The sequence below is a fragment of the Carcharhinus amblyrhynchos genome, chromosome 3 (assembly GCF_965287045.1).
Source record: "Carcharhinus amblyrhynchos chromosome 3, sCarAmb.v2.hapA, whole genome shotgun sequence".
Lineage (NCBI taxonomy): Eukaryota > Metazoa > Chordata > Chondrichthyes > Carcharhiniformes > Carcharhinidae > Carcharhinus > Carcharhinus amblyrhynchos.
This window is the reverse complement of record NC_137326.1, coordinates 68573712-68601351: the sequence shown is the minus strand read 5'-3', so window position 1 is coordinate 68601351 and position 27640 is coordinate 68573712. Positions and strand designations below refer to the sequence as shown.

Sequence of the window (27640 nt, the reverse complement as noted above, 5' to 3'; positions counted from 1 at the left end):
GGTCTTGAATAACTTCTTTGTTTCGGTCTTCACGGAGGAAGACGTGAATAATTTGCCGGGTGTTAGCGATGGAAAGGTGGTAGGACTGGAGGGTCTCAATGACATTATTGTTACTAGAGAGGAGGCGGTGCTTGACAGACTGGAGGGACTGATTGTGGACAAGTCCCCAGGACCGGATGGATTGCATCCGAGGGTTCTGAAAGAAATGGCGGAGGTGATAGTGGATGCCTTGGTGGTTATTTTCCAAACGTCGCTGGATTCCAGCGAAGTGCCGGAAGATTGGAAAGTGGCTAATGTTACACTGTTGTTTAAGAAGGGTGCCAGGCAAAAGGCAGGGAATTATAGGCTGGTTAGTTTAACGTCTGTTGTAGGCAAAATGTTAGAATCCGTCATCAAGGAGGAAATAGCGAGGCATCTTGAGGGGAATTGCTTGATAGAGCAGACACAGCACGGTTTCGTTAAGGGGAAGTCGTGTCTGACAAATTTACTGGAGTTCTATGAGGATGTGTCTAGGGCGGTGGATAGAGGAGAGCCAGCAGATGTGGTCTTTCTTGATTTTCAGAAGGCGTTTGACAAGGTACCTCACAAGAGGTTATTGCAGAAGGTAAGGGGGCATGGAGTTGGGGATAGGGTGTTAGCGTGGATAGAGGATTGGTTGTCAAATAGGAGGCAGAGAGTGGGGGTCAATGGGTGCTATTCGGATTGGCGGTTGGTGACTAGTGGAGTGCCCCAGGGGTCGGTACTGGGGCCTCAGCTATTTACCATTTATATAGATGATCTGGAGGAGGGAACCGAGTGTATGGTGTCGAAATTTGCTGATGACACCAAGATTGGTGGAACGGCAAATTGCACGGAGGGTGTGGAGAGTCTGCAGAAGGATCTAGATAGGCTGGACGAATGGGCCAGGAAATGGCAAATGGAATTTAATGTTGGCAAGTGTGAGGTGGTCCACTTTGGTAGGAATAATGGTAGGAAGGACTATTACTTACGGGGCGAAAAACTGCAGCAGGCGACGGTGCAGAGGGACCTCGGGGTCCTTGTGCATGAGTCGCAAAAACCCAGCTTGCAGGTGCAGCAGGTGGTCAGGAAGGCTAATGGGATGCTGGCCTTCATAGCGAGGGGGATTGAATATAAAAGTAGGGAGGTCTTGCTGCAGCTGTATAGGGCATTGGTGAGGCCGCAGCTGGAGTACTGTGTGCAGTTTTGGTCGCCGTACTTACACAAGGATATTTTGGCCTTGGAGGGAGTGCAGAGGAGGTTTACTAGGCTGATACCGGAGTTGAAGGGGTTGAGCTATGAGGAGAGGCTGAATAAACTAGGCTTGTACTCGTTAGAGTTTAGAAGAATGAGGGGAGATCTCATTGAGACGTATAAGATGATGAATGGGATGGATAGGATAGAGGTGGAGTGGCTCTTCCTGCTCAGAAAGGACAGTAGGACTAGGGGGCGCAGCCTCAAGATAAAGGGGGTGCGGTTTAGAATGGAGTTGAGGAGGAGCTTCTTCACTCAAAGGGTGGTGAATCTCTGGAATTCTCTGCCCGTTGAGGTGGTGGAGGCTGCCTCGCTAAATATTTTTAAGACGCGGGTTGATGGGTTTTTGATAAGCGAGGGGATTAAGGGTTATGGGGAGAGGGCGGGAATGTGGAACTGAGACATGACAGATCAGCTATGATCTTATTGAATGGCGGGGCAGGCTCAAAGGGCTGGATGGCCTACTCCTGCTCCTATTTCTTATGTTCTTATGTTCATTTGGCCCATTGAGTCTGCAATGACCACAATCCCATCCAGGCCCTACCCCCAGTAATCCCTCTAACCAACACATCTCAGACACTAAGGGGCAACTTTTAGCATGGCCAATCAACCTAATCTGCACATCTTTGGACTGTGGGAGAAACTGGAGCACCTGGAGGAAATCCACGCAGGCGTGAGGAGAATTTGCAAACTCCACACATACAGTGACCCAAGCCAGGAATCGAACCCAGTTCACTGATGCCCTTGTCCTTCTAGATGGAGTGGTCATGGGTTTGGAAGGTGATTTCTAAGGATCTTTGACAAATTGCTGCAGTGCATTTTGTAGACAGTACACACTGTTGCTGAGTATCGGTGGTGGAGGGAGTGAATGTTTGTAGATGTGGTGCCAATCAAGCGGGCTGCTTTGTCCTGGATGGTGTCAAGCTTCTTCACTGTTGTTGGAGCTGCACTCATCCAGGCAAGTGGGGAGTATTCCATCACATTCCTGACTTATACCTTAAGTATAAGGCTTTAGGGAGTAGGAGGTGAGTTACTTGCCACAGTATTCCTAACCTCTGTCCTGCTCTTGTAGCCACTGTGCTTATGTGGATAGTCCTGTGAGTTTCCGGCCAATGGCAACCCCAAAGATATTAACAATGGGGGATTCAGTGATTGTAACACCATTGAATGTCAAGAGACGGCGGTTAGATTGTCTCTTATTGGTCATGGTCACTGTCTGGCATTTGTGTAGCATGAATGTTACTCGCCGCTTGTCAGCCCAAACCTGGATATTGTAAAGATATTGTTGCATTTGAATATGGGCTGCTAGGAGAATCATGAGGGTGGAAAAAGTAGGTGAGGCTGTGGTAGAAGATCAGTCATATTTTATTGAACTGCAGAATACAGGCCAAATGGCTTCCTCCCTTCTTTTATATTTCTTATGTTTTTATTTATTTCCTTTAAATCTAATCTCCCTGTGGCAGAGGTCTGATGTTTATACAGGCCAGTCTCCTTCATAGAAATGCTTGACGTAGGTTACACCCTCAGGTTTACAGTTCAGTAGGAGCTGGTCTGAAGCTGTGATTACTGCATCGCATTTGGCATACTTGAATCTTATTAATGTATTCTCATCTTTAGCTGCTGCATTAAATGATATGCCCCAGATCCACAGACACCAATCAGGGTATTTGATAAAGTGTTATGTCATGACCTTGATCACTCCCTCATGTATCCTTGTGTGAACATCAGCGAAACATTCCCCCGCACAACAACCCCCTGGCAATGAAGTTACAACCTCAATACATTGAGTTGAACCATCAAGTAGGGGCAATTGGAGTTACAGAGGGAACAAGGAACCATTGTTAAGCCAAAAAGGCAAAGAAATGGTCAAGTTTAGGGTTGCCAACCCTTCAGGCTTGGCCATGAGTTCCAAGAATTATAAACCAACGCTGGTTGGACACTGCTGAGTGCAACCGTGGTGAAAAATAATCAAGATATTTTTTAAAATTGTGATTTTTGTCATTTTCTCTTTACTGGACATAAAAATGTTGAAAATGGGGAAAAAAATCTGTTTGGCTGACAGTCCAGCATCATCCAAATGGGAAATGGCTCTTACTGTTTTGTAGTTTGGTGTAGGAAGGCAGTGCATTATGCGGACAAATGTGTTGGGCAGCTAATAGCTGGACAGTTCCAGGATTCAGGATAATAGAGGAATGAGATTAGATGTCCTGAATGATTATTCCTGTTCTCTGGCATTTTGGTTTCATTCTTTTGTTTAAATATAAACAGCACAGGAAAACCTCAGCTCCCACCCCCCCAAGCTTCCCCACAGCGGGAAGCCAAGTGTCCGGTCATAAGAATATGAGCCATCTGACCCCTCGACCCTGCTCTGTCATTCAATAAAATCATGGCTGATCTTTTTGTGGACTCAAATCCACTTACCCGCCCGCTCATCATAACCCTCAATTCTTTTACTGTTCAAAATTTCATCTGTCCTTGCCTTAAAAACATTCAATGAGGTAGCCTCAACTGCTTCACTGGGCAGGAAATACCACAGATTCACAACCCTTTGTGTGAAGAAGTTCCTCCTCAACTCAGTCCTAAATCTGCTTCCCCTTATTTTGAGGCTATGCTCCCTAGTTCTAGGTTCACCCGTTCAACTTCCCTGCTTCTATCTTATCTGTTCTCTTCATAATCTTATATGTTTCCATAACACCTCCCCTCATTCTTCTGAATTCCAATGAGTATAACCCGAGTCTACTCAGTCTCTCCCCACAAGCCAACCCTCTCAACTCTGGAATCAACCTAGTGAATCTCTTCTGCACCCCCTTTCTCAAGTAAGGAGACCAAAACTATACTCCAAGTGTGGCCTCACCAGCACCTTATACAGCTGCAACATAACCTTGCTGTTTTTAAACTCCATCCCTCTCGTAATAAATTCCATTTGCCTTCTTAATGACCTGCAAACCAAATCCTTGAGATTCTTGCACAGGACACCCAGGTCCCTCTGCACACAGCAGCATGCTGCAATTATTTACCATTTAAATAATAGTCAACTTTGCTGTTATTCCTACCAAAATGGACGACCTCACATTTACCAACATTGTACTCCATCTGCCAGATCTTTGCCTACTCACCTAGACTATCTTTGCAGACTTTCAGCGTCCCCTGCACACTTTGCTCTGCCATTCATCCTGGAGTCATTTGCAAATTTTCACTCTACATTTGGTCCCCAACTCCAACTCATCTATGTGTAAATTGTGAACAGTTGCCATCCCAACGCTGATCCCTGAGGCACACCATTAGTCACTGATCGACAATCAGAAAAACACCCATTTACCCCCATTCTATGCCTTCTGTTAGTTAACCAATCCTCTATCCATACTAATACATTACCCGTAACTCCGTGCCTTCTTATCTTATGTAGCAGTCTTTGGTGCAGCACCTTGGAAATCCAGATACACCACATCCATACATTTCCCATTGTCCACTGCACATGTAATGTTCTCAAAGAATTCCACCAAAGTAGTCAAACATGACCTTCCTTTCATGAACCCATGCTGAGTCTTGCCATTGGGACAACTTATGTCCAGATGTCTCGCTGTTCCTTCCTTGATGACAGATTCACGGATTTTCATTACAGAAGTTAAGCTAACCAGCCTGTAGTTACCTGCCTTTTGTCTACCCCCTTTTTTAAACAGTGGTGTCACATTTGCTGTTTTCCAATCTGTGGGAACCACCCCAGAGTCCAGCAAAGTTTGGTGAATGATCACTATTGCATTTGCTATTTCTCCCGCCAGCTCTTTTAAGACCCTGCATTCCATCAGGACCAGGAGGCTTGTCTAACATCCTCTTTCATGATAATGACAGTTTCTAGGTTCTCACCTGTTCTAGGTTCTCATCTGCCATATCCTTCCTGTCATCAATTTTTGGCATGCTATTTGTGTTTTCCACTGTGAAGACCGACACAAAATACCTGTCAATGCTCAGCCATTTTCTCATTTCCAGTTATTACTTCATGGGGCATGAGGTTCAAGATGAGACCATGTGGCTCAGGTTGGTTATTCACTCCACGTCTCTGATGGGAGCAAGGAATTGGGAAATCAGCCAGACATAGTTTGGGGTTGAGTCGGGGGGATTTCTGAGATTTTCTCACCCTCTCGGTTTGTATGTTTCAAATATTAGAGCTACAACGTGAAGCGCATTTCTCAGGCAGTAATGATGACCAGGAGGAGGAGGATGCTGCTGAAATTTGGATGTGCCTTTCAAGAAACAATGCTCCCCCAATGAATGCATATAAACTGAATGACTCTGAAGCCGGGTCTCTCACTGCACAACAGCTGCTTATTTGTCTCTGAGTGGTTTTTGTTTGAAGAGGGCCCATTCTCAGCCTCAACTGTTTTGCTGAGAATGTGTCAGACAGCTTTTCAGACTGCCTTTACTGCCTTCAGAAAACCAACACTTACCTTTTCTTCCCTTCTATGCACTATTTCTACCAACCATTCATAGCTCACACTAATTATAGCCCGTTAATTATATTTCATTCTACCCAGAAGCCGGGAAGAATCACAATGTGTTTTGACTTCTCTGAAAGCTTTGAATTCATAGAATAAATTATCGATCAAACCTCTGCCTCCCCTCCCCCTTCCTCGATTCTATCTGCTGTGGACCACCTGCTGGATAGTTTCAAATGTGACTAGGTAGAACAAAAGTGGAAAACTAAATGAAGGAAAGTCCTGCATATCCCCGAGTCACCGCAGTCTGCCCGAGGCACCGCGCTCTCTCATTGTATGTCAGCTGTGACTCAGTTGGCAGCACACTCACCTCTAAATGACAAGGTTCAAAGTTCAAGACTCAAGCCATGCTTGGGCATAAAAATGACACTCCAGTGCTGAAGGATGTCATATTTTTGCTAAGATGTTAATCTGAGGCCTTATTTGTCCATTTGAATGCAAAAGATTTCATTTCACCATTTTAAAGAAGAGCAGAGAGGTTTTTTCCTATGTCCTGGCAATATTTACCTTGTAATCAACATCACATAAAACAGATCATCTGGTCATACCACATTGCGGTTTATGATTGCAGTATGCAAATTAGCCCCTGCATTTCCTACATTACATGACGATACCACATTGGCTCTGAGGTACATTGAGATAGCTGATGGTCCTGAAAAACACCACAGAAATGCAGGCATTGTTGAAAAAAGAGACAGGCTGTCAAAATTTTTCATCTTTCTTCATCAGAACAGATACAAGAATGTTCTCTGTGTCTAGATGGGGTTTCTCTGGGTGCACCACTTTCCTCCCACAGTCCAAAAATATGCAGGTTAGGTGGATTGGCCATGCTAAGTTGCCCCTTAGTGTCCAAAGATGTGTCAGTTGGCTGGATTAGCCATGGTAAATATATGGGGTTATGGGGGTAGGGCAGAGGGAGTGCCCGAGTAAGATAGTTATTCATAGAGTCGATGCAGACTCGATGGGCAAAGTAGCCTCTGTCAGCATTGTAGGAATTTTAAGGATGCCAAATTTCAAAGGGGAACAATTTATACTGCAGGAAAAATAGGTGCTGAGTGAATAGTAGCAGCATAAAACACACACAGATATATCTGTTTGAGATACCTTCCCCTTCCAGGATAATCCTAGTAGGAAGTCTCACAACACCAGCTTAAAGTCCAACAGGTTTATTTGGAATCAAAAGCTTTCCAAAAGCTTGTGATTCCAAATAAACATGTTGGACTTCAATTTGATGTTGTGAGACTTCTTACAGTGCTCATCCCACTTCAACACCAGCATCTCCATACCAGGGTTATCTTAGGTGGATTGGGCATTTTTCAGGTCTGAAAGTGACAGTCCATTCTAGAATATGCACAATACAAAGTGAGTGATTATCTGATCAAGCAGCCACTTTCCTGAAGGATGATTTTGATGCGCCCTATTTCAGCATTAAACTTGCACAGTGAGCAAATGGCTCGACCTAGTCACGAGATTGCCAGTAAGATCAATGTACTTTAAGGTTGGCTATCGTGCCGTGACCACACAAATGTTGCCTTCCACTATCAGGATGCTATTGTCACACCAGGTATGTAGGCTGCACATCTCAACAACTGATGGATCTCATGAAGCAGCATATTCTTCAGTTCTCTGCACTGAATATACTTTGTCAGCCCATGCTCAGAACATAATGTCTATTGTTAGAGGTAGGCTGAAATTGCTGAACAATCCCAAGTATGGCCAGAATTACAGTAACAACCAATTTAAGATAATCAGTCAGTCTCACGATGGCAATCACTTACACTTGCTAGAGGTTACTCATATTCACATTCAGATATCTGTGCTCTGCAGACAAAAGGAACATATTCAGGCTTTGTGTATTTTTGAATGAAACAAAAGACATGGGGGAACAAGAATTCACCAACGCATTCTCTGCAGCAATGCCGCAATCAATCAGGGTTGACTGGCCAAACTACTAGCACTTTTTACTAATGCGGTATAAATTGTTGCTCCCTTTGAAATTTGGTATTCTTGCATCTGTCCTGATGAGTGCAAGGCAAAAAAGCTTCGACAATAGGTCTGATTTTCAGCAATACTCAACATCTGTATTGCCAAGCGACCATAAATCCAAGTCTTTCTTTTTCACATACCACACATTCTCAACATTTGAAACTGTGATCGAGGTCCCAGTTTATATCTTTCCACTTGCTTGACTATAAATGGTGATTTCTGCTTTGGACATCGGACTGTTATTTAAATTAACAATAGTGCATAGGAGTTACATTGCATCCTTCTGAATTGATACTGGAGCTTCTGGTGAAGATTAGTCATGTACAAAGAATAAAGATACTGTCAGGAGTGGTTAACCCACTAACATCTCCAACACAATAAGGCAGTCCTGTGCTTCCATTTACACTCTTTCTATTCATTCCTTTTCACTGAGTCCCTCTCACTTGCCAATTTCTATTACTTCAGCAGGCAGACATTTTACTGTGTTTACTGTCCTATGACAAAGCCGTTTGACTTGCCACCAGTTTACATTAATGGAATGTGGCTCAACAATTCAAGAATAGTCACAATGCTACTCAACTGTATCTGCACAGTGTGTCCGAGAAACAGCAGCAGAAAGTAAATTACTGGTATTCTGAATCCATAATTTCTGTTATTGGAACATATTCATTCTGGACCAGGGATTTTTGTTGTACTAATCATTGACTTGTCTTTCTGAACTTGGTAAGAAGTCTCACACCGGGTTAAAGTCCAATAGGCTTATTTAGAGTCACTCACCTAATGAAGGAGCAGCACTTTGAAAGCTCATGGCTCCAGATAGACCTGCTGGATTTTAATCTGGTGTTGTGAGACTTCTAACTATGCCCATCCCAGACAATACCAGCATCTCCACACCATTTCTGAACTTGCCCAATCTATTACGCAAACTAGCCTCCCAACCATTGACTCTGTCTTCACCTCCCCTGTCTCGGCAAAGCAGCCAGCATAATTAAGGACCCCATGTACCCCGGATATTCTCTTTTCTACCTTCTTCCTTTGGGAAAAAGATACAAAAGTCAGATGTCACGTACCAACTAACTCAAGAACAGCTTCTCTGCTGCTGTCAGACTTTTGAATGGACTTACTTTGCAGTAAGTTGATCTTTCCCTACACCCTAGTTATGACTGTAACACTACATTCTGCACTCTCTCATTTCATTCTCTATGAATGGTATGTTTTGTCTGTACAGCACGAAAGAAACAATACCTTTCATGGTGTGCTAATACATGTGACAATAAGAAATCAAATCAAATCAAATCAAAATTTGAGTCAAGAAGGTTAAAAGCTACAATCCTGCTCCCTCCATCCACTTTGCTATGTGTGAAAATGAATTGAGAAACTTTGAGAATGAATGCTCCAAATTCATCAGGTACAGAGGTACGTGAAAGGAATTAAGCCAATAATCCAATAATATTTTTGCAGCGCTGAGGGAGTGTTGCAATGCCATCAAGGTGCAATATCAAACAGCATCCACACTAGGATGGACATAAGTACAAACCAAGGCACTTTACCAATGGTCTAGTCAATCCTATCAAATTAGTCACAGAATCCTACAGTGCAGAAAGAGGACATTCAGCCCATCGAGTCTGCACCAGCTACAATCCCACCTAGGCTCTATCCCCATATCCCTACATATTTACCTACTAATCCCTCTAACCTATGTATCTCAGGACACTAAGGGGCAATTTAGAATGGCCAATCAATCTAACCCGCACATCTTTGGGCTGTGGGAGGAAACCGGAGCACCCAGAGGAAACCCACACAGCCATGGGGAGATCATGCAAACTCCACACAGACAGTGACCCGAGCCAGGATTTGAACCCAGGTCCCTGGAGCTGTAAAGCAGCAGTGCTAACCACTGTGCTACTGTGCCGCCCTCTCTCCAGACTAACTAATCATCCTGGAATATTATTGTTTAAATGACTTACTATATTTGTCAGCAAAGCAACCATTGCCCTTTCTAGGATAATTCATTGGTCCAAGCGCATTGTATCTTCAATATAAATGCCAGCCCTTTTTTCTACTTTTGAATTCAGACTTCAGGGGCACAAAATTCCTGTGCCCTGATTTTTAAGCACAGGGCCTACAGTGGTCAGCACCCAAAATCTGAACGTGAGGACTTGGTAGCAGTGCCATAACAGTCCAAATGAATGCACACAGCTGGTACAGGTCAGTGATTGCATCTTCGCATGACATCTCTGAGCCACCATACCACCAACATCTCACACTCTCACTGTGCCACATTCCCTAGCACTCAGGACTCACATCTAACATCCAGATGTTTCACCTTACCCTCACTCACCCTTCAATGCTGCCAATCTCACACTCACCGCTCACAACATCCACATACCTAGACTCAGTAATGTCAGACATTATCCAGTGCTCCACAGCCCCTGACAATTTGTCCTCTCTGAAGAAGATGGTGGAATACAACATAAAGAATCAGGTTTGAGACAAAAATGCCTCTATAGCCTGAACCCTTCAGAGATGGTTCTCCATCTCCTTGGACCAACTGTGATGGGCCACAGAGTAGGCCGGTGTTGCTGAGAATAAAAGATTCCTTCTGTAGACCTTTCTGACCTCTAGGCCTATCTTTAAACTACTATTTGGCATGATGAGCAGGCTGTAGATCATATGACTATGGAGTCTCACAATTCCCATTGCATCATCCTTCCCCTTCTGAGATCAGACACCCAAGAATGGCCAACAACTATACTCCAGAAACTGAGGTGGTGAACTGGAACTATTCTTTACACATTTTAATGAGTATTTATTTACAGAGATACACATTAAAAATATGTACCTTCTAAATAAACAACCACAGTTTGTCCATTCCTAATTATACTTTGGAATTTAGAAGAATGAGAGATAATTTCACTGAACACTCAAGATTCTCAAGAGGTTTAATAGGGTAGACACTGAGGTCGTTTCCCTTGGCTGCGGAATCTAGAACACGGAAGCACAGTCACAGGATAAGGGAATAATCATTTACAACTGAGTTGATGAGAAATTTCTTCTAGCCCAAAGGATTGTCAATGCTCCATCAGTGAATATATCTATCTGCAAAAATTGAATGCTTTGCATACAAAGAGATGAGATTTCATCGCAGTTGAGGTGCCAGAGAAAATTTGGCGAGCACTGAAGCGTTGTATCTGAGAAGAGGTTTTATTTCAGAAGATTTGGTATATTATCACGGGCAGCACGGTAGCATAGTGGTTAGCACTGCTGCTTCACAGCTCCAGGGACCTGGGCTCGATTCCTGGCTTGGGTCAGTCTGTGTGGAGTTTGCACATTCTCCTCGTGTCTGCATGAGTTTCTTCTGGGTCTTCCGGTTTCCTTCCACAGTCCAAAGATGTGCTGGTTACGTTGATTGGCCATGCTAAAATTGCCCCTTAATATCCTGCGATGCGTAGGTTAGAGAGATTAGAGGGTGAGTATGTAGGGATATGGGGGTAGGACCTGCGTGGGATTGTGGTTGGTGCAGATTCGATGGGCTAAATAGCCTCTTTCTACACTGTAAGGTTTCTATGATTTCTATATCAAAAGAGGGTTGTAGAGAACGGAAAGTCCCCAGTAAAGTAATGGATCAAGGTAGAAAGACAACACTTGTCAAAACATGACAATCGAACAATTAAGATTAATTTTTCATGATTAATTAGAAGGAATTATGGAAGTTTGTGCTAGGAGAGTTGACTGAAGTAAATAGGACATTTTATATCTCAAATGTGTTTTGTGACGATGATCCTAAGGTAAAATACAACACATCAAGAGCTGGATAATAGTAATGGTCATGACACAACTCAGCAGGGTATCACATTCACAGATCAATTGGCCCAAGTGGATATTCAGTGGACATATATTCCAGAGAGGTGCAACACTTTGTGGGTTATGCAGGAAAAGTTACCGCCAGTTGAAACATTGGTTCAATTTGCAGAATGAAAACCATTATCCATAAATTGGCAGAATGAATGTTAAATAATTGGAGAAAGTTTAGAGTTTATTTTGAGGTACCTGAATAGGTGCAACCTGTGCTGTCACATAAGTGGAATTATACTTAGAAAGTGCTTGCAGATGGGATTTATTAGGTAAATGCAAGCTTAGTTGTTAGGGTTTTTCAAGAGTTATTGGATGATACAGATTTTGCAATGGTCTCTCCCACAGCTGGGGAAAAAAAATCTTACAAATCTCTATGGCTCTTTTAGCTAGTAGGTCAATCAACATATGAGTTGTATTTCTGCAGAACAGTATGGAGGAAAGTGTTTTTGAAACTTCCCAAAGAGGCAGAATGAAACTTTGGAAGCTAATCAAATATCTCTATGACTGAACGCTGCTTCCAGGATATGGTATTTTTCAGTGAGATCTGTTGTGCTGAAAATAAAATCAGATCCCACAATCCTCATTCTTAGCTGACCCTGAGAAAATGAAATTATTTATTTTAAAATGCTTAATCTGCTAATTTTCCTTATCAATATTCAACTAAAGCTGATTTTGTAATATTTCTGCTGAGAGACATTTGGAAATGTCCTTTAGCTTGGGAAGCTAAATGAGTTAAACGTACTTTGGCTGCTGAAACATAACTTTTGTGGAGGCAGTAGACATGAGGTTCTGTTTGTGAAATATTTTAAGTAACATCTTGTCCAATGAGCGTTCTGAGGATGGTATACCTATTGAATATTACATAGATCAAAAATCTGTTGAAAGTGTGAGTGAGAAAGGGTTTTGGATTTACCTTGTTGGCTAGAAACAATCATTCAAGACAAAGAAAATCTATTAAATGGGTGGGTTCAAATCATCAACTGTCTGATTGCACAATTAAATTGTTTGGCATCCTCAAAGTTGGATGTCTTGCAAGGTAATACTTTGTTCAGGATATAGAGGTTCCTGATTTAATTAGTTTTGTAATGTCACTTGTACATACAAACTCTTAATTTTTATTTAAAGAGAGAGAAGGGAATCAGTCCATTGTATATTAATTTTATTTAGTTGTATTTGGCTGGGCAGTCAGGTGGTTGGCATTAACTGGGGATTCACTTGTGCTCCTACAAGAAAATAAGAACAAGAATCAGGAATAGACTATGTCAATGTGTATGGGGAGAGCACAGAAATTTGAAATGGAGATACAGAATCAGTCATGATCATGTTGAATGACCTGCTCTTGCTCCTATTTTCTATGTTTCCATCTATGAATTTTGATTTGATTTATTATTGTCACACATATTGGCATATAGTGAAAAGTAATGTTCCTTGCATGCTAATTGGACAAAGCATACATAGAGAAGGAAACAAGAGAGTGCAGAATGTGTTACAGTCATAGCTAGGGTGTAGAGAAAGATCAACCTAATGCAAGGTAAGTCCATTCAGAAGTCTGACAGCAGCAGGGAAGAAACTGTTCTTGAGTCCACTGGTATCTTAAAAGGTAGAAGAGAGAATGTCCAGGGTGCTTGGTATTCTTAATTCTGTTGGCTGCTTTGCCGAGACAGCAGGAAGGGTAGACAGAGTCAATGGATGGGAGGCTGGATTGCATGATGGATTGGGCTCATTTATAACTTTTTGTAGTTCTTTGTGGTCTTGGGCAGAGCAGGAGCCATCAAGCTGTGATACAATCATGACCTTGTCTATGAAAAGTCTTTTATTCTCATTGGGTATTATTGGAGAAAGATTGATAAAATGTGGAATGAAAATATTTGTCCCATGCCTTTAGGTTCATGACAATTTATTTTTTATTCATTCGTGGGGACATGGACATCACTGGCTGGCCAGCATTCATTGCCTAATGGCAGTTGAGAGTCAACCACATTGCTGTGGCTCTGAAGTCACAAGTCAGCAAATTTCCTTCCCTAAAGGACATTAGTGAACCAGATGCATTTTTCTAACAATCGGCAATGGTTTCATGGTCATCAGTAGATTCTTAATTCCAGAGTTTTTTTTATTACTGAATTCAAATTCTGCCATCTGCCATAGTGGAATTTGATCCGGGGTCCCCAGAACATTAACTGAGTTTCTGGATTAATAGTCTAATGATAATACCACTAGGCCATCGCTGCCCCTCAACAATTTTGGTAAAGTCATGTGACAATGAAAGTCTTATAATAGGGCATGGCAGCATCCTCTAATACGTCTTACAGATTTTGCACTTCTCACCAATGTCTTCTACTAGCCTTGTACACATTTCTTCAACTACATTTGTATCCTTTGACAAGGTTTTTAATCTTTGATAAATAGGGTAAATACATTGAACAACTTTAAGAAAACTTGTTTTTTTTCCTCTCTGATTCTCATAATGTGATATTATTCATACAGTCTAACGCTTTGATTAGAATCTGGTTATGTTAAAGGAATACAATAATGTTCTGACAGGGTAAACTGAAGATTCACTGACCTTCTAAAAATAATTGATTTATAAAGCTGCATGCCAAGAATCACCTATGTCTTCTTCAAAGATCATTTACTCCACAGTCAAGTTATCTCACTACAGACTGCACCTGTACTTATTGAATCTCTACTGAGCAGAAAGAGGCAATTCAACCCATTGTAAGTGCACCCCTTCTCTGAGAGAGCTTTGCACCCTGGCCCTTCTCTCTACCCCATCCCTGTAATCCCACATATTTACCATTTAACCTACACTCCTTTGGATACTGAGGGGCAATTTAAGATGGACAATCTACCTAACCTGCAGATTTTTGGTCTGTGGGAGGAAACCAGAGCACCCCAAGGAAACCCACACAGACATGGGGAGAATTTACAAACTTCACAGAGTCACCAAAGGCCGGGATCAAACCTGGGTCCTTAGCACTATGAGGCAGCATGGTGCCACCCTTAATTGCTTACTACAGTTATTTTACTTGCTATTGCAACTCTCTTTAGTGACCCCAGGAAGTCACCTTTGTTAAAAGTAAATTAAGTAGATGAGGTGCATTGGCCATGCTAAATTCTCCCTCAATATACTCAAACAGGTGCCAGAGTGTGATGACTAGGGGATTTTCACAGTAACGTCATTGCAGTATTAAAGTAAGCCTCCTTGTGACACTAGTAAGTAACCTTTAAGAAAAATCCTTTGTATTCCTTAACCTTTTCGATCCTCACAACTTACTAAATCAAGAAAACATTTTAACCAATCTGTGTCATGTACTGTTTAAGCACAAGTACTATATAATACTGCACAGTTAAAGAAGTCTGTGAAATAACACATTCACCATAGAACTAATACTCTTTGTGGTCCATATAATTCATTGGTATATAGGCCCCCGTATAATGATCTGGAGGTGGGGCGGGCTGTTAACGCGCAAATAAGTGCGGCGTGCAGGAATGGGACGGCCGTAATTATGGGGATTTCAATCTACATATTGATTGGTCGATCCATGTTGGACGCGGTGGGCTCGACGAGGAGTTCTTGGAATGCTGCCGGGATAGTTTCCTTGAACAGTGTGTGTTGGAGCCGACGAGGGAGCGAGCTATCTTGGATCTGGTGTTATGTAATGAGGCGGGTAGAATTAGGGACCTTGCGGTGAAGGATTCTCTTGGGGAGAGTGATCATTGTATGGTGGAGTTTCTGGTGCAGGTGGAGGAGGAGAAAGTGGGTTCCCGGACACGCGTCCTTTGTTTGAACAGAGGGGAGTACGGTAGGATGAGAGAAGAATTGGCGAATGTGGACTGGGGGAGCGCGTTGGAAGGTAGGTCTGCTGAGGAGCAGTGGAGGATCTTTAAGGAGATCTTTCTTGGTGCTCAGCAGAAATCTATTCCGATGGTCATAAAGGACCGTAGGAGGAGAGGTAATAAGCCGTGGATAATGAAGGAGGTGAAGGAAAGTGTTAAATTAAAAGCGGAGGTGTTTAGAGTAGCTAAGAGTAGTGGGCGAGAAGAGGATTGGGCGAGGTTTAAAAGTCAACAAAGATTGACAAAGAATTTGATAAAGAAGGGTAGGAGAAATTATGAAGCTGGGCTAGCGCTTAATATAAAAAAGGATAGCAAGAGTTTTTATAAATATATAAAAAGGAAGAGGCTGGCTAGGGTGAACATTGGACCCTTAGAGGATGAGAAGGGGGACTTAGTGGTAGGGGATGGGGAAATGGCTGAGGTCTTGAATAACTTTTTTGTTTCGGTCTTCACGGAGGAGGACGTGAATAATTTGCCGGGTGTTAGAGATGGAAAGGTGGTAGGACTGGAGGGTCTCAATGACATTATTGTTACTAGAGAGGCGGTGCTCGACAGACTGGAGGGGCTGATTGTGGACAAGTCCCCAGGACCGGATGGAATGCATCCGAGGGTTCTGAAAGAAATGGCAGAGGTGATAGTGGATGCCTTGGTGGTTATTTTCCAAACGTCGCTGGATTCCGGGGAAGTGCCGGAAGATTGGAAAACGGCTAATGTTACGTCGTTGTTTAAGAAGGGTGCCAGGCAAAAGGCAGGGAATTATAGGCCGGTTAGTTTAACGTCTGTTGTAGGTAAAATGTTAGAATCCGTCATCAAGGAGGAAATAGCGAGGCATCCTGAGGGGAATTGCTTGATAGAGCAGACGCAGCACGGTTTCGTTAAGGGGAAGTTGTGTCTGACAAATTTACTGGAGTTCTATGAGGATGTGTCTAGGGCGGTGCATAGAGGAGAGCCGGTGGATGTGGGCTTTCTTGATTTTCAGAAGGCGTTTGACAAGGTACCTCACAAGAGGTTATTGCAGAAGGTCAGGGGACATGGAGTTGGGGGTAGGGTGTTAGCGTGGACAGAGGATTGGTTGTCAAATAGGAGGCAGAGAGTGGGGGTCAACGGGTGCTATTCGGATTGGCGGTTGGTGACTAGTGGAGTGCCTCAGGGGTCGGTGCTGGGGCCTCAGCTATTTACCATTTATATAGATGATCTGGAGGAGGGAACCGAGTGTATGGTGTTGAAATTTGCTGATGACACCAAGATTGGTGGAACGGCAAATTGCACGGAGGGTGTGGAGAGTCTACAGTAGGATCTAGATAGGCTGGGCGAATGGGCCAGGAACTGGCAAATGGAATTTAATGTTGGCAAGTGTGAGGTGGTCCACTTTGGTAGGAATAATGGTAGGAAGGATTATTACTGACGTGGCAAAAAACTGCAGCAGGCGACGGTGCAGAGGGACCTTGGGGTCCTTGTGCATGAGTCGCAAAAACCCAGTTTGCAGGTGCAGCAGGTGGTCAGGAAGGCGAATGGGATGCTGGCCTTCATAGTGAGGGGGATTGAATATAAAAGTAGGGAGGTCTTGCTGCGGCTATATAGGGCATTGGTGAGGCCGCAGCTGGAGTACTGTGTGCAGTTTTGGTCGCCGTACTTACGGAAGGATATTTTGGCCTCGGAGGGAGTGCAGAGGAGGTTTACTAGGCTGATGCCGGAGTTGAGGGGGTTGACCTATGAGGAGAGGCTGAATAAACTAGGCTTGTACTCGTTAGAGTTTAGAAGAATGAGGGGAGATCTCATTGAGACATATAAGATGATGAATGGGATGGATAGGATAGAGGTGGAGAGACTCTTCCCGCTCAGAAAGGACAGTAGGACTAGGGGGCACAGCCTCAAGATAAAGGGGGGGCGGTTTAGAACGGAGTTGAGGAAGAACTTCTTCACTCAAAGGGTGGTGAATCTCTGGAATTCTCTGCCCGCTGAAGTGGTGGAGGCTGCCTCGCTAAATATTTTTAAGACACGGGTTGATGGGTTTTTGATAAGAGAGGGGATTAAGGGTTATGGGGAGAGGGCGGGAATGTGGAACTGAGCCACGACAGATCAGCCATGATCTTATTGAATGGCGGGGCAGGCTCGAAGGGATATATGGCCTACTCCTGCTCCTATTTCTTATGTTCTTATGTTCTTATTCATCATAACGTCCATCCTGTTGCTCAGAATTATATTTGTTGTTTCAAGGATGCTTCTCCTTTCTTTGGGTAGTTCATTGCATTATGACACTTTAAGTTGCAACTTAAGTCCCTATGAATTGTTCCTTGGACATTTATTCACACACTATTTTTGTTCCCATTTTGTCTTCAGCTATAATAGTCTGATCTGTTAATAAAGCTGCATCCATCCTCATTCTGCCTGTCTATTCCTTCTATTGCATTGGCATCTGCATCCAGCATCTGGTCCATTTAGAAATCTGGCAATCACTGAGTTGTCCATTTATTTGTTCATTGAGGACTGAAGGGAATTTCTCAAGAATCATTTTTTAAGGCAGTTGACATCTGATCCAATGGGGTCTTCTCTGCAAACCAGATACCAGATGGAACAGGTAATCTGTCCATGTGACACATCTGATCTTGTTTCACATCCATCAGATTCTGACTATGCGGGGTTTTTTTTTATCAGATTTCAACCTAGAATTCCTATACAAGATCCAAACCTTCATCTCTACCTAACCAATGGACATGTAGCTCAAAACATACTTCTAATTTTACTTCTTCCAGGGAATGACAACATCAAAGCCACAGTGGCACAGTGATTAGCACAGCTTCCTCACAGCGCTAGGGACGTGGATTCCATTCCGGCCCGTGTTGAGTTTGAAAATTCTCCCCATGTCTGTGTGGGTTTCTCTGGGTGCTCCACTTTCACCCCCATAGTCCAAAGATGGGTAGGTTAGGTGGATTGGCCATGCCAAATTGTCCTTTAGCATCTGGGATATGCAAGTTGTGTGGATTGGCCAAAATTGATGCACACAGTTACGGGGATTAGGCGGGGGATTGGACCTAGGTAGGATGCTGCTTTGGAGTTTCGGTGGAGACTCGATGGGCTGAATGGTTTCTTCTGCATTACAGAAGCATTCCTTTGCTTCTATGATTCATACCTTATTTTCCACAAACATAATCTGAGTCCACATTTCCACTTAATACTTCCAGTGATAATATGGTTCAAACTTCAAGAATACTGAAGGGTAATCACATCCTTATAATTATACTTGCCTTTTGGCATTTCCCACACTGGCTACTGGGATAGTAATTTTCAACCCAAAAAGTTTTTCTTAGCTTCTAACCCCCACCTTTAGGCCACCATTGGCTGCCATCATGTTACATTCCAGAAAGCCGAATGGTAAAGGATAGACCAGAATCAAATCTTTACACACTTTTATATCTTTACACACTTTTATATCCATCTATTTATGGTAGGTACACATTACAAACATCCCAATTCAATAATTGACACAGGCACAAGTGAATTGCCAGTTGGTACCCATCAGTTGCATACTGTAAATATACAATTAACACCACCCGCTCAGCCACAACAGCCCTAAAAGGAAGAGCGAGAACAAGAACACAGCTCTTAAAAGCAGTCTCATCAATTGGTTTAATGCTACAAGCCGCCATCCAAAAGCAGCTATATATGATTGAATTTTGTACCATGGCTGTCCGTTTTACACTTGGATCCCAGGGGCATTTTGTGTCCATTGAACAGTAATTGACATCATCAGAGGAGGAATCAACAATATTGGAATGTGAATGTAAAAAGAAGAATCTGCTTGAAATTTATCCTCAAATAATTTGAAACATTGGTAATGCTTCAATCTTTCAATTGATAAATGCCTCAACATTATGAATTATTAAATTCTTAGGTAGACACTAGTATGATTCACAGGAAGGGTTAACAAATGCTCTCTATATTGATTTATAGAAGGCAATTTTAATAATGTTCTCAACAAGAGACTTTGTGCATTAATGACAGTGCGTAGAATAGGAGGTAACATTCTATGACTGTAATTGGTTAAGAGGTAGAAGACAATGTAGGAATAAAATAAATGTGGTTTTAAGTGGTGGGATCAGACAGGTGGTGTATCCAAGAGATTTATACTGTGGCCTCAGCTTTTTACCATCTCTATCAATGTCTTACATTAAGAATTAGAAAGTTATGTATTCAAATTTTCAGATGACACCCAAATTAAGCAGTACAAAGAATTGGGTGAAACATTACAAAGAGGAATAAAATTAGGTAAGTTTAAAAAGAGAAAATGCTAGAAATCCTCAGCAGCTTCGGCAGCATCAGTGGAGAGAGAAACGGTCAACATTTTAAGCCGATAATCTTGTATTAGTTTTGTTTTGCCCTCGCCGACAGGTACACCAGAGACAGGGAAGCTGAGCGAATAGGAAAGAGTCCTTACAGGAAATAGTGTTCATGGAAGTGTAATGAAGGCACCGGAGGGAGTCAGTGCACTTATGGAGAATAATTAATGACAACCTATCTCCAGAAACGGTGATAGAAAAATCACAGAAGAGATGGGAAGAGTCAAAGATGGACTGGGTGAAGGTGTGGAATGAGAAAGTTAGAAGCAAAGTCAATGACATTTTCCAGCTCAGGATGAGAGCAAGAAAAGGCAAATGCTGACATCAACATGCTAGTAAAGAGGAAGGAAAGCCTCAGTACGACTTACATAAAATGTTTCACATACCATACAAAAATAGCTAGGACCCATGTAAATTCACACATTAACATGTTTTTATTTGGAGGATGCATTGAAGGAGAGGTTGTTCAATATGAGAACAATTTCATCCAGGCAGAAGGCGTTGGCAGTGGACAGGGACTCGTTCATCCTCCATTCAAGGAAGTTGTGGAGAATCCTCAGTCCATCCTCAATGTGGAGGTGTACAGGATGTCCATAGTGTAACTAATAAAGTTACGGAGGACATTGGAAAAATCATGGATGTATTGGAAGACACTGGGTAAGTAAGGTGAGACAAAACAAAATGATGTTTGGAAAAAAAAATCACTCAGAGGGATAGGAGCAGGCTGGCTGACACAATGTTTTACCGAGATAGTCTCACTTCTGGAACTGGGAAGAAGGTGGAAGCAGTCAGTTCACTCTGGGGGCTATGAGTGACCTGATACAGTTAACTCTGTGTGCCTCTCCATAGATACTGAGTGACCAGCTGAGCATCTGTAATATCTTTTATTCCTATTTCAGATTTCAAGCATAGAAAATAGGAGGTGTAGGCTGCTCAATCCTCAAACTTGCTCCATTCAATTAGATCGTGGCTGATTGTCTACTCAATGGTATTTTTCCATGTTTCCCCCATATCCTTTGATGCCATTAGTATCGAGAATTCTATCAATTTCAGTCTTGAACGTGCTCAGCGACCAAGCTTACACAGCCCTCTGGCTAAAGATTTCCAAAGATTCACCAACCTCTGAGTGAAGACATTCCTCCCCATCTCAGTCCTAAATTGCATGTCTCTTAGTCTGAGATTGTGTTCCATTGTTCTAGCTCCTCTGCAGTATTTTGCTTTTATAAACAGTCTAACTGTACCAGATAGAGTTCACTGTGGGGAGATATGAGGGCTGCCATTTTGGATCCAGGAAAAATAAATCAGAATATTCTCTTAATTGCAAAGTAGCAGAAAATGGCAGAGATATTATGTAAACATTTATTTTCATTCAATCAGGGGATGTGAGCGTCAGTGGCTTGGACAGTATTTACAGCCCATTCTCAGGAAAATGATGGTCAACTGCCTTCTTGAACTGCTGCTGTCCCCATGGTGTAGGTACATCCACAGTGCTGATAGGGAGGAAGTTCCGGGATTTTGACTCAGCAACACTGCAAGAACGGTGATATATTTCAAGTCAGGATGGCGAATAGTTTGAAGGGGAACTTCCAGGTCGAGCTGTTTCCGGGTACCTGCTGCCTTATCCTTCTATCTGGTAGAGGTTATGCTGTTGAAGGTGGGCAATCAGGTATAATAATTAATCAAAAAGGCTAATGGCATGTTGTCTAATATCGCAAGAGGATTTAAAAGGAACTGATATGTTTCCATAGCACATCTTGGCAAGACCCCTTTTGGAATACTGCAGTTACGGGACTGATATATTGGTCTTGGAAGTCAGTAGAGATTCACCAAAGTGATAAAGAGGGCTTAAAGAGTTAAATCATGTGAACAGTTTTCAGTAACCTGACTTTTATTCCCTGGAATTTAGAATTTAGGTTGAGTTGATAGGTGTCTGAAATGATTAAAGGATTTAATCAGTAGGAACAGAATTACAATATCCTCGGGTGGGAAATCCAGGATGAGAAAGCCAAACCTTAGAATTAGAGCCAGGTCACACTGGAGCAGTCAGGAAACACTTCTCATACAGGATAGTGAAAATCTGGAACTTTCTCCCTCAATACAGCCTCTGGATGCCGGGGGACAATTGGAGCTTTTGTAGGTGGGATTTTCCACTCTGATGTGATCCACCATGGGAAATTTGACTTTCCAGCCTAAATCCCATTGTTTTTCAGTGAGACCTGATCATTCTGGTGATGGGCGGGGCTGGAGAAACTCACCCTTAGATTGAGATCGATAAATACTTGTTTGGTAAGGATATCAAGTGGAATTGAACAAAGGGGGGAAATCTTAGTTGAAGTCAGCGATGATCTAATAGAATGTCAGAACAGGCTTGAGGGGTTGAATGGTCCCTTCAGTTCCTATGACCTCCTCCTCCTACTATTTACTACTCTTTCTAATCCTTTCACCTTTGTGCCCCTCTCCACACCTCCAGAAAAAAATGCAGTTCAAGGGCTTTTTCAAAGCACGCTCTGGTATGTTAATTGAGGTTGATGGCATGTTATGTACTTAAAAGCATTAAACTTTGCACTCTCAAATCAACAAGCCCGACACACTAAGGTGCTCATCGGAGCTATTCATTTGCTCTGTTTAAAATCACAACATGGGATTAAAGCATGCCATAGACAGATCCTTTTTGCATTGGGAGAGGGAAAGTGGGGGATGTGAAAAGGACTTCACTGGGGCCTAGCATGTTTGATAAAAACCCATGTCAAAATGGCTCACAGAGTGCTCTTAAAGCAAGCCTGTCAGCCGGAGGGCATAATTACAGTATGTGATAACTGTCAAGTCAACTGAAAGGTACAAAGAGTTTCTGTCTGGCAAGTGAATGCATAAAAAAGCAATACTTGCATAACTGTGTGCAAGTTGACAAGTGTAAAAAGAGCTGAACAGCATAATAACAGATCCATCGCTTTGTCTCATTCTGTGTACAGGCTTGACTTTAGCCTAATTTAGTCTTTAAATTTAACCAACTTATGCAGGCAGTGGTATTTTAGTTCAGTATTGCTGCAGCATTTATTCGCTTCCTTTCACTCTTACTGTATCTTGCTGTGAGTTGAATGATTTCCCAGTATGGTTAGTGCACTTTCAAAGTCTTGCAAAAGATAACATGAGCATCATTCTATTACATTAGATGGATGGGTTAAGTGCCATCTCAAATAAAACAGGGGATGCATCCTTGAATGGGTTCTATCAACCTGGCTGGTAGGTATCAGACACCATTAACACCCCTCCTGCATCTGGCGGTTAATAGCAGAATTCTCGGCCTGGCAGAGATTCAACTTTGACAAAGGTAGAATCATGAGATTGGATATACATCCTTTGCGGACATGTGACTCATACCAGGAGAGGGGGAAAGCTGTATGTAAGCTGTGATTTGTATCATTTCTGAGAAATGTTGGCAAGTCATTTTCCCCGCAGCTTTGTTGGTATGGCCAATGCTGCAAAAGAGAGCATCATTAACCATCTTGGCTGTGTACTTGGATTCACTTGTAATAGGACCAAGCAAGATCAGCACAGAACCAACAGAATGTTTACAAAACAGAAGGAGGCCATTCGGTTCGGCTGTGTCCGTACCAGCTCTCTGCCAGGGAGTGCCACTCTACTGCCCTGTCCCAATAGCCCAGCAAGTTCTTTTTTCTGATACTTACCCAATTCCTTTTAAATATGCATCTATCACACTTTCAGGCAGTGGCGTTGCAGATCCTGCATGATCGCTGCATGAAAATGTTTCTCCTCATGTGGCCATTTTGTTCCACTGTTCACCTTAGATCAGAACTCTCTGGTTCTCAATCTTTCAACCAATGGCAACAGTTTTTCTCTATCTGCTCTTTCCAGGCCCCTCGTGATTTTGAACACTCTATCAAATCTCCTCTCAGCCTTCTCTTTTCCAAGGAGGACAGCTCCAATCTTTTCAATTTAGTCACACAACTATTCTTATAGAGCTTTTCTATGCTCCCTCTAATGCCTTCACATCCTTCTCAAAGGGGAGAATTTTATAGAGTCAATAGGGGCAAGTTTATGGAGGTCATTGCCTGGAGATCCAATGGGAGATCCGTGCTGCCTCCTCTTCGGAAAGCCCATTGTATTACAATCCAATCTGGCAATTAACAGACCGCTAGCAGGACTTTCATGGGGTCCAAGGGGCAGGATGTCCTGTTTTCGGAGAACAAAGGGCCAATCAGAGGTAGCAGCTCTTTTCTCAGGAGCGCCAACAGGGAGGTGATGGTTGCTGTGGGAAATACACTCTCCAGAGGCCAAGGGCACAGAGTGGGCAAGGCAAAGGTGCGCGACGGTGGGAAGGAAGTGGAGATTTTTAAGGTGGTGGTGTAGAAGGATCAGCAACAAACACAGGGGATGACTCTCTGTTAGCCCCCTTCTTGATTCCTCAATCTTGCAATGCGTCCTTAAATGACAAATCACACCTGGGAGACCATAAGCAACCCACACAGATTTGTACTGTGTGCTCTCCACATGGCAACAGGCCTACCCTCCGCTGGGTTAAATAATTGTACATTAACAGGTCACTAATGGGCCTCAATTGGTGGTGGGATGGGAAGGCCATCCATGGACCTACCTGCTGCACTTTACCGGGGTACAGGTAGGAAGGTGACTGGGTCCACACCCTTCACCTCATTAAATGCCCTCCTCAAATCCAAACTCACTACAGGGATGAGTGCATCAAATCCAGCCTAACGTGTGATGCCCAGAATGAGATATGATAATCCAACTGAGACCGAATTGGCGTTTTATAAAGACTCTCCGTAACTTCTTTCTTTTGTACTCTTTGCCTTTATTATGAATGGCATTGGTGAATCAGTTGGGTTTTTATAGCTTTTTTTTGGGTGCCAGTCCACAAATGATCAGATGGACTGAATTCAATATTGTAATTTACTCTAGACTTCAGGTTGCTGATCTAGCCACTACATTACTATATTTAACTTGCTCAATGTTATATTTAATATTTGCCTGGGTTATACTTGTAATTCGTACTCTTCCTGCGACAGCAATATTCTGCACACACAAGCATTGCAGTATAAATTATATTAAAAGGAAGCAGGAAAAACCCCATCTTTTACTGTCATGTATGTCCAAAAGTGTCATAAATAACAGAGTAAACCTTCACAATACTGTACAGAGTAGCAGAAGCTGGCCAACTTGCGAACCCAGGGGCTGAGATTTACTGGGGGGCATCTGGTGGGTAGTTGGTGGCAACACATTACTCAGCAATGAATGAGGAATCAGTGGAACATCTGGTTGGTTGGCAGCTCTGTCAGTCCCAACAGTAAGAAGTCTCACAACACCAGGTTAAAGTCCAACAGGTTTATTTGATAGCAAACCCACAAGCTTTCGGGTTTTGCCCCTTCATTCAGGTGAGTGGAGAGTTCTGCTCTCAAACAGAGCATATAAGAGGCATACACAGATTACAGGTGTTATGAGACTTCTTACTGTGTTTACCCCAGTCCAACACCGGCATCTCCACATCATGACTACTATCGACGTCCCAAAAGCATCAGAGCTCAGTAGTGGGCACTGCTGGGACTGCAAGGAGGTCCGTGAATGAAGAGAACATGAATCCTGGCAAGAATAGACTGGAGGTAATGGTCAGGGAGTGATAAGGGCATGCAGAGAGGATACCTTCGGAATGATGTACCCCACTTCCTTTCTACCTTTTAACCAGCTTTCTTAAACAAAAATGGCCTTTTCTCTCTCACCTGCCTGTACCTGCAAACTGTATTATGGCAAGGGCAGCAAAATATTTGGATCAATTGGCTTCTTAACCACTCAAATCGCCCATTATTTTGTTATTCCATTATGACGGGTGTGTAGCTGACTTCAGCACCTGTTTGCCTATTACAATATGGAGACTGGGTCAGGGATGGGTGGGCAGCTGGTGAACCTGTCATACTTCACAATGCCCTCCTGGCTGGGCTTGTGGATTTGGGAAGTGTGGTGGTGAAAAATCCAGCCCTATTTGGGATCCCTATATAAATGAACATTTTGTCTTTCTATGCACTTTTTCCAGGTTTTACTGTTTCTATGTAACATGCTGTGGTCAGATGTATAGCTGTATTATTTACCACATGGTAGTGTCCCATAGTGAGACACATGCTATAGTAATGGTGTAGTATGAGCCACAGGGCAAACTAAGAATGGACGTAACATATACATTACATCTATTGTTAGTCTGGGGGGGAGGGGGGGAGCGTGGGAAGAAGGGTACCATCCTTAAGACCTTATTGAGAGCACTGTGGTTCTGCCCTTCTCCCAGTTCACCTGGCTTCCTTGCTAAATAAGAGGATGGTTATTGTCAAAAGAAAGCAGCAGTTAAATGACCTTTTTCCCCATCAGATCATATAACAAATGAACAAAGTGACAAAACAGCAAAAGGGAGCAGACAAAATTTGGAAAAGGAAGGGATGTGTCAATGTTGGCAGCTATCCCCACTGTCTCATACACACATGTTATAGCCTTACCTCTGCATGCCATAGCCTTTTCTGGCTCGTAGCCTGCCTTGCAGGTGCAGCTCCCTATGGGCACCATCCATTCTCCATCACCGTTACAGTAGAGTTTGATGGGCACATCGACCTCTTCAGCGTTCGGTACACAGGTGCCCTTGGCGATGACCAGTGAGGTGCTCTCTGTGCCCGTCATGGTCTCAGCAAAGGTGGCAAAGTTCTGAATGACTCTTGGGCACTTCTTGAAAAAGACCCGGACGGAGAGCAGGGACATGCAGGCGCCATAGTCCTGAAAGGCCAGATAAAAACCATTCTTGCTCAGAGGTCCAAAGCTGCGGATCTCAGTGTTAACCTTCATCAGCCTGCCACCAAAGTCCACCTGGGAGAAGCTCTCATCCGCGGCAATGGTGTCCACCTTGAGGTACGGCATCTCAGCCCACAGTGCTGCCCCTTGGACGGTCAGACCAGAGTCAGTCTCATAATAATACAAATTGAATGTTTCTTTGCAGGAGCCTGGGACATTAGGTATACTGCTGCAGTCACGTACAGTAAACCTCATCTCCACGTAAATACGCTGGGCACCTTTGCGGTTGACAAAAGTGGTCCACAGCCAGTTATTTTGATTGGACTCGAAGACATTGCAGACCTGGTAGGTACGGATGGTATTGAGGTTTTCATCATAGCCGCTCACCTCTTCCCACTGTAAGGAAATTAAAAAAAAGACAACAGCGGATGTCACCAAGTCAACATTGTTATGGTCAGGTTTAAAGCTTCCTCATGTCTACACAACTAATGTAAATTATTCTGCATTGAGACACAGACAAAACCTTTTCTCAAAAGTCTCACCCTTTTTCATCGAGACCACTTTAAGATAGAGAATGTTCCATAAGAAAGTTGAAATCAGATCTTTCTTTAGAGGGTGATTCTTACTATTCGATTTCCTTTTCAGAAAGAACATGTTTGACTTGGAACCAGTCCACCTGATTTCTGGCAGGGACAACGAGGTTTCTTAGCAATTTGGAACTTTCCTGCCGTCTCCAAAATTAGAAAACAAATTGTATTTATATATTATCTTTAATATATTAAAACATTTCATAGGAGTGCTAACAAAATTTAGCACTTTGCTGGATATCGAGATACAGAGACTGGTGACCAAAAGGTTGATAAAAGAGACGAGTTTTAGGGAATGCCTTTAAGGAGAAAAGAGATGGAAAGCAGATTTAAGGAAGACACTTCAGTGCTTCGGGCCAAGGTGGTTGAAGGCACAACTACTAACCATGGATAGATTAAAATCAGCGAAACGGGGAGGCAATGGCCTAGTGCTTTTATCATTAGACCATTAATCCAGGAAGCACAGCTAATGTTCTGGAGACCTGAATTTGAATGC

At 43.0% G+C, this 27640-nt stretch overlaps 1 protein-coding gene across 1 annotated transcript in view; it reads right to left on the bottom strand.

The window, feature by feature from the left end:
- LOC145340550 (ephrin type-B receptor 1) overlaps positions 1-27640 on the bottom strand; it is a 555098-nt gene that overhangs the window by 309642 nt on the left and 217816 nt on the right. The window contains exon 3 of the mRNA XM_080185026.1: positions 26272-26953. Coding sequence (XP_080041152.1) covers positions 26272-26953 — 682 coding nt within the window. The remainder of the gene's footprint in view (positions 1-26271; positions 26954-27640) is intronic.